Here is a 13,211-nt window from a genome sequence, read left to right as displayed (position 1 = left end):
TCTAACCTACGTTGTCCACCTGTTTCCCTAATCAATATGATGATTTTGAGCTTCAAAAACACAGCCAGATAGGTTATACTCCAAGTCATAACTAATCATTCCTAAAAACTATATCCCAAGTTAGTGCTTAAGAAATATTTCCAACCACATTTCTTGGGGAATGTGTAGGTATTATACTGTGTGAGAGTGCATGATAGAAAATATAACTCTTCTGAGTTCTTTCTCAAATATACGAATGCCAAGAAAATATGTAATTTACCCTGTCATCCATGCACTCCACCATGTCACCATCGCAGCACTCTTTGTAGATTCCCTTGAGATCTTGTACAATTTTGTGAACCTCTGCAAATGGAGCCTTTGGATATTTTTGGCTAATTAAGGCTAGCCGTCTAGAAAGAAGGGAAGAAGAAGGGAAAAGAGCATTTGTGAAGCTTAGTAAAAAAATCTGACATTTAGGTTAGTCTGTAATACTCAGGAACAGGCAATTTTTTCATTAGTTGGACTCTTGAAAGCTGTCAGTCTCTCTCAAAAAAATGCTCTAGATACATCTTACTATGTTGGGCTACTCACTAGATAAAATCAATGTCTTGCATATTTGCAGGGAATCAGTCAAGAAAACTGTACTGATCAGTTCTTAAATGTATAATAGGCAAGGGCTGTAGTTGAACCATTATTATCCAAGGAACATGCCTCTGAAGCATTGGTTCTGGAATAAATGATACAATCACATGTATCACTGCAACCTAGTATCTAGAGCTGGCTTCATCTGTCTTTACTTCCAGTGGTCAGCTTTGTACTAATGATCACAATCAACCAACAAAGATTATGTAAGTTTACCTATGCATAGTGCAGTATAAAAAAACAAAGCCACAATTAAAGATCTTGCCCATATTTGGCAAAGCCTGGAATGACCTAATCTTTATGCAGGGTTTGAGAAGGATTCTGGCCATTACGTACTCTCCCAAGAAGATATTATGTCCTGCCTCAAAGTGTTTGCACACTTCTTGCAATTTTTGCAATTCTTGGCTTTGGTGTGGTGCCAGAGGACTGGAAGAGGGCCAATGTGGTTCACCTCTTCAAAAAAGGGAGGAAGGAGGACCCAGGAAACTATAGCTCAGTTAGCCTTACCTCGATCCTGGGTAAGCTTTTTGAGAGAATTATCCTGGCACATGTCCATGAGGGGCCAGCGGGGGAGGTTATGCTTAGGGACAACCAACATGGGTTCATTAGAAGCAGGTCCTGTCAGACCAACCTGGTGACCTTCTACGACCAGGTCACCAAATCCTTAGATGCAGGGGTAGCAGTGGACATAGTCTTCCTGGACTTCAACACTGTCTCTCATCCCATTCTCATTAAAAATCTGGGAGACTGTGGTGTCGACACCTACACAGTCAAATGGGTCGCTGACTAGCTGGAGGGCCGCACCCAAAGAGTGGTAGTGGATGGGTCATTTTTGACCTGGAGGGATGTGGGCAGTGGGGTCCCGTAGGGCTCAGTCCTCGGGCCCGCGCTGTTCAACATCTTCATCAGTGACTTGGACGATGGGATAAAAAGCACCCTGCTCAAATTCGCAGATGACACTAAGATGTGGGGGGATGTGGGCACACTAGAAGGGAGGAATAGGCTACAATCATACCTAGACAGGTCACAGGGGTGGGCAGATGAGAATAGGATGGGATTCAACACTGACAAGTGCAAGATGATGCACCTGGGGAGGAAGAACCAGCACCATACCGACAGGTTGGGGAATTCCCTTCTCGTCAGTACAGAAGCAGAAAAGGATCTTGGAGTCATCACTGATTCCAAGATGAACATGGGCCGGCAGTGTGGGAATGCAGTCAGGAAGGCCAACCATACTTTGTCATGCATCCGCAGATGCATCACGAGCAGGTCCAAGGAGGTGATACTCCCCCTCTATGCGGCACTGGTCAGGCCGCAGCTGGAGTACTGCATCCAGTTCTGGGCGCCGCACTTCAAGAGGGATGTGGACAGCATGGAGAGGGTCTAGAGGAAGGCCACTCACATGATCGGGGGCAGCAGGGCAGGCCCTACAAGGACAGGCTACGGGACCTGAACCTATTCAGCCTCCATAAGAGAAGGCTGAGGGGGGGATCTAGTGGCCTGTTACAAACTAGTCAGAGGGGACCAGCAGGCACTGGGGGAGTCCCTGTTCCCCCAAGCACTACCAGGAGTGACTAGGAATAACTGTCACAAGCTGGCAGAGGGTAAATACAGGCTAGATATCAGGAGATGCTACTTCACTGTCAAGGCGGCTAGGATCTGGAACCAACTTTCAAGTGAAGCGGTGCTGGCTCCTACCCTGGGGGGTCTTTAAGACAAGGCTTGACAATCACATTGCTGGGGTCATTTGACCCCAGTACTCTTTCCTGCCACAGCAGTGGGTCGGACATGATGATCTGCTCAGGTCCCTTCCGACCCTACTAACTATGAAACTATGAAACTATATTTGTCCGTATCCTGACACTCTGATGTATCTTCAGGCTTTAGGACTAACAGCCTACAGGTTTCCCTCACTTTATGCGGGTTCTGTATGTACAAATACTCTCTTATTCAATGACCCTTTTTATACCAAAAATTCATTATATACAAGGTAAATTCACTCTTATGAGATCAGTGTCGTAGAAGCTCCTTTGTGTGGTACATTGTAGGAGTGATGCGCATCAAAATATAGTCTCCTCGCTCATTGTCTGTGACATGTATTTGTGTAGTTGCCATCCCCGTTATGGTAACATTCACCACCACCCTGTGCTTTTGTGTACTGTCTGCTGTTGGTGAGCTCCAAAATTCTCATGGTAGAAGTGGTAGAAATGGGTCTATGGGTCAGTAAATTTGAGGTTTTGGAACATATCCCCAGGAGCAACAGGTAGGGGGTACATGAGGGTACATAAGGGTACATATGCACCCCCTGAGCGTAGCAGTGCACCCCCTACAAAAATCACTACAATTGCCGCTGGTCACTGCTAATGCTGCTGGTGGCATCTGCTAGGGGTTGCCAACCCCTGTTCAGTGCTCGCCACCTCCCCTCACACCACTGACAGCGCTGGTGGCATCTGCGGGAGCTCCCGCTTACCACTACTGTGCTCCCGTCACCGCTGCCATGCTAACACCACCGCCATGCCCCCCCCAGCCACTGGGGGAACACAGCGTTCATGTATATCCCTATGTGTTACATTGTAAAGTGGGTTCCCTTTATGCAAATTTGAGTTATGCACCGTTTTCCAGGAACACGTACAACATAAAGCAAGGAAAAGCTGTATTTTCTTATAAAGTAATGGCAAGAACACTTACTCTGCCTGGAAAACTCTCTCCCCAAACTTGTCTAAGATTCCACAGGCATATACCTGCCGTGAATTCAGTTTTCTGGCTTTTTCCTTTAGGGCAGGTATCTATGGTAAAAAGAAATGATTTGTCAAAAAAAAAGTCACACTTGATAGATTAGAAAACAAGAAACAAGAAGCTCCAGCCTACAAACACAAAGGGCTCTTCCCTAGTAAAATGTGAAGAGGCAAGCAAAGCAAGAGGTCCTCATGCAACCATTAGCCATTTACAGTCCAGCAGTTAATTTTGGTTCAAATATTTAGGACCCAGAATGGCTGCCCTCCCTCTTGCTAAGTTGTACCTTGCTGTGTACCAGTTGATTTCACTGAACTACACAGCCTTTGCTCGCAGGGTCACCGACTGCTGGTTCATCAGAATCTCAGCACTGAAGCCATGGGGACTGAACACAAATGAAGGGACAGTGTGGTCCAGAATGTTTTAATAGTAGGTGACAGATCGAAACCCTGCAGTTATTTTATGATTATTTCACAAATAACAATATGTCCAAGTAAGTAATGTGCAAGAGCACCACAATTTCTGCATAATTTGAGAATAACTTCCTTTGTTTTTGTATGAGGCAAGGATTTCTTATGGTGAGAACTTTCATTGGATTAACTGCATAGTTGAGACAGAATTAGACAAGCTTTAGAATACAAGACATACTTCTTCAGGTCTTTTTTGTATATCATTATTTTATATACCGGTATTTTCTCATTCTTCTGAAATGCCCCAAAGCCTGTGTTATTTAGAGTGATAGGCATTGGGGGTGGGAGGAAATCTGGGAGACAGATTGTAATTTCTACCTTAGAAGTTGTTATACAGTCAGGAGGCACACTTTATTTTAAAATTACTAAGGTTGATTAGACATTGTCCTTTCAAGACTGCCTTCTGATCTTACCAAAATCAGGGTTAAGTGGATGGAAAATTTCACTTTTCACATAGAAAATCTGAGTACCTTTTCATCCAGGCAAGTACCAATTTCAGTCTCTGCACAACAGGCTTCAATTACATGCTCGTAGTCAACACCCAGGGCAAGAAGTGCAGGGGCATAAAGGAAAGGTGCTCTTCTTGCAACCTGATAGAGGTAACTGTAATTCGAAGAAAATACAAAGCCAGGTGTTTCAGTAACAGCAATAAATGTCCTCAACTCTATGCAAGGCTTCTGTTTTGTTTATTTATTAGATTCATAGTCTTCCCTTCCCCAAAAGGCTCAGGATGGCTTAAAATAGTGAATGTTCAGTGTCTAGGTTTTTAGAATGTGTGTGTGTACACACACATTCTAAAAGCCTAGCCACCGCACATTCATTATTTTAATATATATTAGAAACACAGCAATCTAGACACAGAAATCTAGTGTGGTATCTACCAGTAGTGTGTGTTGTGCTACATCTGAATATCTCCAAAGGAGAATTCACAGACGGAGATCATTAGGTGAATTCCTTATATATTTGGCCACATCAATACAATGAGAATTAGATTTGTATTTTTATTTTTTTTAAATCACTGATATTGTATAATGGGATGAAAACTGCCCAGTTTTGTTGTTGCCACCCCTTGCTTGCTTTCTTTTTACCATTTTTTCTGTCCTTTCCAGTGACAAAGTGAAAAATGAAAAGAAAATGGAAACTGGGAAAAAAAGGAATGCTGGAAAAGTAGAAATGGAAACATTACTGGGTTTGGGTTTCAGGCCTTCATAAAAAAAAACTTTCCAAAAAAAATCCAGAAAATGTGCATATGAAGAAACATATGGGTTTTTTTGCAAAAAATTCAAATTAAAAAAACAAACCATTATAACATCTAATGGAAATGTCATCACAAGTTCAAACTTTGAACAACTTTTCCAGCTACTTTGACACAAGTGTATACAATATGTATGTGTGTAGCTGTTTCCACACTTAAGTTGGCAACATTTTGACCACGTAATTCTGTGTGTCTACATGTCCAATGAATCTTGCGGAGTACCTCTGTTTAATATGATTAACAATCTGTATCTTTTATAAAAATCAGTTTCCTTACTGCTCCAGGAATGACTGTTTGTTGTCCGTGAAATCCTTGCACAATGCATCAGGCTCAGGTCTCTGATATGGTTGAATGAATGGTGGATCGTTTGTTTTGAATTTTAGGAAGCACTTATTTCTTTCAGGGTCATCTTTAGCACAACAGTCAGCCATAGCCCCATACTTCTCACCAAGAGCCGGTACTTCACAGATCTCATCCAAGAAAATGGCAGGCTATAGTGAGAGGAGTAGAAAACAAACATGGCCAAGAGTCCCCATGAAAGTTGGTTATGGAAAGCATAATGTATCATAATACTTCGGGTCGGAAGGGACCTAAACAGATCATCAGGTCCAACCCACATCATCAGGTCCGACTCTCTGTGGATGCCTGGGTGCAGCTGTGGCTATAGCAGCAGTCAGTGTGCTATTCCCAGTTCAACTGGGCCATTGGCAGAATGGCTGTCAGGGTTAGTGGGAATATCCCCCAGAAAGTTCTGGAAATTTACTGGCTCTATCATTCACTGGAGACAGACCAGCCTGACTGGTCCATCACCTTGTCAGGGACATTTGGGGGCAGGATTATGTGCCTTTAAAAGGTCATGGCCCAGCCAAGACAGAGGCATCCTAAGGATATGCATTATGATCGGACCCCCTTTTCCAAGCTAGCGCAAAACATTAAGTCTAGCCTGTGTCCCACCCTGTATGTCAACCCAGTCATTTTCTGGGATAGCCCCACAGTTGCCATAGCCTCCATGAAGTCCCATTTCAGCCCTGACAGGCCAGCCTCAATGTGAATGTTGAAGTCACTCAAGACAGTAAGTCTAGGTGTTCTCAATACCACTTCCAAGGCCAGATTTGCTAGTTTAGTCAGGGGATCTGTTGTGCAGAGGGCTGATTGTTGTACTAACAGAATCCCCAACTTATCCCTGGTCCCAAACACAAGGTAGGATCCTCTGCACTGAACAAGTCGGGCACCAGACACCTTCTACATGCAAGAATTTCTATATAGGCCACTGCCACCCCAGCTCCCCTACTATACCTTCCCCTACCTAGCACTATCCTGATAGGCACAACTGAGACCCCAAAATGTTCCCTTCCTATGCTCACCATCTTCTGCCTGCTCTTGGTAATTTCCACCCAGTTGCCAGGGCTGACAACAGGTTCTAAATTATGATCCCACCAGGAAAAATGATTGTTTGGGGAGATGTCCTTAGCCAGGCACTCTAGGACACAGATTGAGCAGGGAAGCGACTAGGGGCAAATTCCATCCCACCCTCCCCTTTCCCACATTTGGGCACATGGGCCAAAGTCATATAAAGCTAAAAATCAGCAAACCTCTCTCAATTCCAATAGTTACACTAAGAATTGACACAAGTCCATCAATTTAAATCAGGGATGTGAAAGACATGGTCCACGGACCAGATACACCCTGTGGAGCCCTAAAATTTGGCCATAAGTCTCAGACTGACCCCACACACTGCATACAGCATATGATGCTAGTTTGGTATATGCCACGTTTGGTGCACATAGCTGGACCCAGTGTGCAAAGCCAGTCCAACATAGGCACTTTATGCAGCATGCCCTGTGCCAACTTCATGCATAAGCCTTGGACTGGGGCCAACATGTGCTTCATGCAGTGTGCAGGGCTGGTCCAGGGCATGCATGCACTACATGAGGTGCCTGCATTGGACTGGCCCTGTGTGCTGGCTCCAGTGCATGGGGCATGTCTGTGGGCCTGATCCATAGGGCTGGATGACTTTGACAGTCGATTCTGATATCTACATTCTCCCATTCTTTATGATCCGTAGAGGTCTGCTGTTACTTAAACTTAATAGGAAATATACCATCTCAAGTTCACCTCACACTACCAGCTCCACTGAAATCAATGTGAGTTCTCAGGTGTATCTATGACAGGATTTGGTCTATATTTTAATAACAATACAGGAAACCTTCTAAAAAAATGTTGTGATCCCTTGTATTCAATTTGCCAGTTGGAAATAGCCAGAATATAGTCCCAAACAGGCCCTTCACATCCTTAGGCATATGACTAATACTGAGTAGGCCTCTAGGTAAGTTAGGTTTCTCTAAATATCTCCAAATACTTATATATCTTTGGAAAGCTAGATCGCAGGCACATCCTGAAAGTGAGGGTCTTAAGTTCCCACTAATGCCTTTAATCTCCAACTGGATCAGATGCAGCTTCCTGGCAGCCAGGACAAGTTCCACTTGCCCCACTTGGGGCCAGCCCAATCTCCCCCAGCTGGGATGAAGCTGGAACAGCTCCCTCTCTGCCCTCCAAAGCTCTGGGCTAAGCCCCCATACTCCCTGCCAGCCAAGGGCTGGCACGTAGGGGAGCCAGGAGCTCCCTCTGGCTGCTGCAGGTGGGCAGAGCAAAGCAGGAGCAGCCCTAGACTGGACTGCTGGGCTCAATTTGTTCCCAACAGGGGCCCATGTATAGATATGCACCAGGGAGCACTTTGATGATCCTGAATTTTCTGCAGAAAAAAATCAGGCACGTTAATTGCATGTGTAGACATGCCCAATGTTTCCTTATAGTCAGACCTATACTTCATGTGCCAGTGTCCACTTCTAGGCTCCTAAATGTCTTTAAAAATCTGACCATTAGTGACCCTATGCCTTAGAGGAAGTCAATGGAAAATAGGGTGCTAAGTTGTGTAAGCATTTTGAAATTCTCTACTCTTAGAAGCTGGTATTTAAGAATATCCACCTGAAAGGCAATTTGGCTGACAGCATCAAAGACTGAGCACCTTAAGGGTTTCTACTGATAAGACAAGAAGATTTTACTTTGCTGTTTAAAGTAAACTATTTCCTGCTTGTAACATACTATGAAACAAACACTGTAACTGGATATTTTGCCTACCAGTGATTTTGTGCATCCTTCAGCATCCTCATTAGCTACACATTTGTGTGCAAGGTCGACGACATCCTTTACCAGTTTAGCTAGTTCATCAAAAGAACACTTCTGGAGGTACTGAGCAAATGTGATCAGGGCACTGAAATATAAAACATAATTTTTAAAGGTGAAGATAACAAAGAAACATCTTTTTTCATTTTACACAGTTGCCTTTGGATTCAGAGATTTTGTTTTGATTCATGGCAATCAAAACTGAGAGAGATCCCTTCACTGAAATTACTGAGCAAAGTTAGTGAGAGCCAATTATTCCAAAGGAAGAAAGCTATGACCAAAAAACCGATTCAAATAGCATTTATGCCTAAAATGAATAACCTCAATATCATAATTCTGCAACCTATATGCTTTCTCATCCCTTCCCTTCCAAGTGTAATTTTTAGTTTAATTGCTTTGTGAGGACCATCATATAGGGTATAATCACCTCAGATTAAGGACTTGTCCTCAGTGGGTGCATCTACATGAGACACTAATGTCCAATCACTACTACACATTTATTATTTATATTAGCAAGTACTAAATAAATGCACAGTACTGGAGTTACTGCACAGTAGTGCTGGTGAACATCTTTTAAGTGATACTACTAGTGCCGTAGCCTAATAATACTGTGCAGTAGCGTATTAGCACTGTGTTGCAATGCACTACTCCACAGTATTTTTCAACTACTGTGTAGTCAGCTTCTTGTGTAGACGTGCCTGGCATTATACTTCCCCTTGCATCTAGCATACTTGCAGTTACCATAAGTTTAGTTATTAGTGTCACGGTTAAAAGTAATTGATAGTAGAACATTAACACCCAAAGGAGTTTCTGTAGTAGCTCTCTGAGATCTTTAATTATCTCCACCATTCCTAAAACCACTAGGCAACTTGGTTTGTCCCAGTAGTGTCCTTTGAATGAGACACTATTTGGCACACAAAGGTTATTGAATCTGCACTACTCCTAGGCCATATTTGCTTGGGGTGGTCGGACTTGGGTGTGGCAGCAAATTTGGTTCCTACTTACCTAGCCAGTTGTCCTACAGTTCACTCCTGAGCATCTCCTAAGGGTAGGACTGCAACTGCTTCAGGGCTCAAACAAGTCCTGAGTCTGCCTTATCTGGCTGTATATAACATTTTAGTTTGTATAGTCCATATGTCTTTTAATTAGCCCACATTGTATTTCTCACTAACCACCAGCTTATTTTTGGTGCAAAGACAAATGTAAGGTTATTATATTATTCACCTTAAAGATTCACTTACACTTTTTGAAAAGTATCTTCCTGTAAATCATTGAAGCGGTGGGCAATTTCACTCTTGTGTTCTAGTTAACAAAAAAAAGAACAATATGTATCAGCTTTACATCTGCTGTGTGTAGATTCCTCCTGCTAGGGTGAATCTATTTGGGCATATGGAGGAGTGTTTGGAAAAATGTTCAGACTTGACCTAACTCTTAGACCCAAGAGAAATGTTCCTATTGACTTCAGCAGGAGACAACTATAGCTGAAGTTTTATAATCCCTTCCTTTAGTTTTTTTGTTTTTGTCTAGGGCTATCCATGCTGCTTTTCTGATAACCCTTCTTTCCCAAGCCTTTCTTTGGGTTACCTCGATCTTTCCTTCATCTCAGATGGCCCACCTAACTCACTTTCCATTGATTACTATGGCCTTTTTCATATGCTTATCTAGCCAAAGTTAGTCTGTCTCACCATCAATATATTCTGGTTTTATAGTTAACTGCCAAAATGTGTTCCTGTTTCAAGTATAAGACAAACAAACTGGATCTCAGATACCACGAACCATTAGCAAAGTTGGAGTTTCAGTTATAATGACTGCACTGCTGTGAATATTGATGATGAACTCAGATGGTCCCAGTCTGATCTTTAGGAAAACCTTGTTGATCTTTTGAGTTTTTTTAATTTGCATACCTAAAGTTAAAGAGGTCCATTGGCTTAGATTCATGCTTCCCTGGACACAAATCATTTGCATCTGCTGTAAAAGGTAGGGGTTATATGCAAGATTTAAGTCTATAATTAAGATACCTAATAATGCAAGGCTTGTTGATCCAGGTATAGCTTAGTAGGCTTTGCAAAGTGACTGAGTACATAGAAAAATGAAATAATTTTATTTTCACTGGAATTTTTATCAGATAACTTGGACATTTCATTGACCAAGGGATGAATAAAGGGGATAGTTTTGGGCAAAAACAGAAATGTCTAGCCAAATGTTTCAGTCAAAAACTTTCAGCTTTTGTGTTCTCAGTTCTTCCAAAGAGGAATAAAAAGCTCTCCAGGAAAGCAATCTCCTCCTGTAAAATTTAACTAAACTCAAAATCTCAAGAAAGCTGTGATGGAAAATTCTTGGTCAGCCATACTCAGTGCCCAAATTGAGATATAGACAGAGTATTAGGAAAGAAAGGAACAGCAGCTCTAGTTTTATATATCATTTAAAGAAAAAGATTTTTTTGGCAGGAAAGTGCATTTCCTTGCTTCATTCTGTAGAAGTTATTTAGGGGAAAACACTGTATGTTGATTACACATTCAATTAATGGCATGATAGAAACCAGCTGCAAAGTCAATACACATTTTTTGTGGAATAACTCTGTGGCTTATTCCATGTTTTATGATACCATTAATTCCTTTAGTGTGCAGCTGGGTTAAAACTTAAGATGTGATTAACTTGTTAAACATGTCTCAGATGTAACATGTGGCAGGGACTATAATTCATCTCATATCAGCACTGACCAAGCCCACTATTTTCAATAGATTAAGTTATTCTCCAGAGGGATTTGCTTTCAAGCCTTAACCTGAAAAGTTTCTGCCTTCAGAAATTAAAATTTTTAAAGTCTTTTAAAGTCAGAGTTTTGCCATAAACCTCAATGGATTTTAGAGCAATCATTTAAAACTAAGTTGTGAAATTCTGCAAAATTGAATCCAAAAGTCTTGGAAGCAATACTACAAAGCTTGCAAGCACACAGCATTAAAGCAAGTAGTCAGCACAGATCTTTCTTACCTGCATCTCGAGCAAATCTTTTCAGATTCTTAGATGTAGCAGAACTGAAGAGAAAAATTAAAGAAATTAATGCCACCCACTTCATGGTTGCAGAATCTGGTGGGGGAACTATTGTGCAGGAATGCTAGAAAGATTGCAAGAAAGGTGTTCATTTATATACTCTTCTCTGTCCAGACCTGTAAACGATTAACCATACAATAATCACTTGTAGATTTCCATTTGATCTGAATATTACAAAACTGGGAATATTTTTGCCAAAATTTAATTTGATATCATTATTTACCTATTTGGACTTGATCTGAATCTTTTTGTTCTGAAAAGGCCTTGCAAATTCATGAACCTTCTATCACCCAAAAAAATAAAGTTTTGCGTAAATTACCTTATCAGATTACAACCAAAGGATTTCATTAAAATATTATTTAGTTTACTCTCATTGCCATGCTTTTTATGGCCAATATTTGTTCAAGTGATCTGAACTGCTAGCTGTAGGACTTCAGTCAAGGGATCTCTGTCAGCAAAGCAGGACTGATAACGTTCACATTGGGTGCATCTACATGAGACACTACTGCATAATAGTTACTGTTCATTTCTTTAATTCCTGTATTAGCAAGTACTAAATAAGTTCACAGTAACCAGAGTTACTGTGCAGTAGCACTAGCCAATGCCTTTTATGTGATGCTACTGCACAGGAGCCTAATACTACTGTGTAGTAGCGTCTTGGCATGATTTTTGCCATATGACACTACTGCGCAGTATTCTCTTTGTTAAAGTATTTCAGTTAACCAGCTTGAGTACCAACAACAAAGTATGAATTATGATCAATGAATAGTTTTCACACAGGCTGTGAAGACCACAGGAACAGAAAATTATGTGCTCAAAACAGTCAGTGAATTCTGACAAATAACTACTATGGAGCCAAAGATATAAATGTAATTTATCATAGTTCCAAAATGAGGAATCCTATGATTTACACTAGTTGAGAGTCTGGATAGTATTTTTTAAGCAAAAATAGGGATCTACTGAAGAATGAAAGAGGGCAACATTCATCACAAATATTACTGTCAACAAAGAAGTCTGACTAGTCTGAGCCATGAGATTTCATAGGTGGTTTACCAGTGAGTGTCACCTCTTAGCCTTCTTCTAATTAAGTGGCATTTTAACAGGAAATCATTTCATGTTAGCTGGCAAGAGAAAACTAAATCTCTGGAGAAAGCACCCTTTTCTAATGGCAGGATGTGAACAGCTGTATATTGCATGACTGTATGGCCAACCTGCAAGCTCTGTGTAATTCCAATGACATATGATCAATGCACCTTCCCCATCCAAGTGTTTGCCCCTGCCCTGTATCCTTTCCTTATTCACCATAGCCTGAGGATATAAATATATGACACAGTTACTATGGCATAATTTCCCCCAGAGTTTAACTCTTAGAATTTAACATAGTAAGATGTACATACATACAGTCAACTCTCCACCTGGGCACTGGGTCACAGAGAAGATAGTTTACATAAAGCAAAGGACTGCCCCAGGCTAAAACAGACTTAGAAGACACATCACAGGTTCTATATTTTTTTCAACAGGTAACTTACTACATAATACTTCTGGAGTGATGTTGTAGTCTTGATGGTCCAGGAATTATGCAATTATGGTCTTCAGAGCCTATGTGAAAGATTTTTTGTGGTTGATATCTTTTACTGGAACAGCTACATCTTTCGGACAGACTTAAACAAGCATTGAATGAGGCCTGGTGAAGAATGCATTCAAAAGCTTGCCTAAGTCTATCTCAACAATGCAGCTGGTCCAATAAAAGATGGCACCTACAAAAATCTTTGCCTTAATACACAGTAGGAATTCAAGTGACTTACCACATAGTAGTGCTACATACTAGGGCTGTGTGTCACATACCTCCTCTACTTTTACTACGTAGCAAAGTCAATGTTCTACATAGTAAATGCATCATG

General features: G+C 41.4%; 1 protein-coding gene across 1 annotated transcript in view; it reads right to left on the bottom strand.

Annotated features, from left to right (window-relative positions):
- The window catches only part of LOC109309310, a 148,183-nt gene extending 136,784 nt beyond the window's left edge, over positions 1-11,399 (bottom strand). The window contains 1 exon segment of the mRNA XM_019533974.1: positions 11,251-11,399. Within this exon segment, the coding sequence (XP_019389519.1) occupies positions 11,251-11,335 (85 nt within the window). The 5' untranslated portion in view covers positions 11,336-11,399.
- Between the last annotated feature and the right edge of the window lie 1,812 nt (positions 11,400-13,211).

The sequence above is a fragment of the Crocodylus porosus genome, unplaced genomic scaffold (genome assembly GCF_001723895.1).
Source record: "Crocodylus porosus isolate Cpor-Errol unplaced genomic scaffold, CroPor_comp1, whole genome shotgun sequence".
Taxonomy (NCBI): Eukaryota; Metazoa; Chordata; order Crocodylia; family Crocodylidae; genus Crocodylus; species Crocodylus porosus.
The sequence above is the reverse complement of the archived record's forward strand: the minus strand, read 5'-3'. Positions and strand labels throughout refer to the sequence as shown.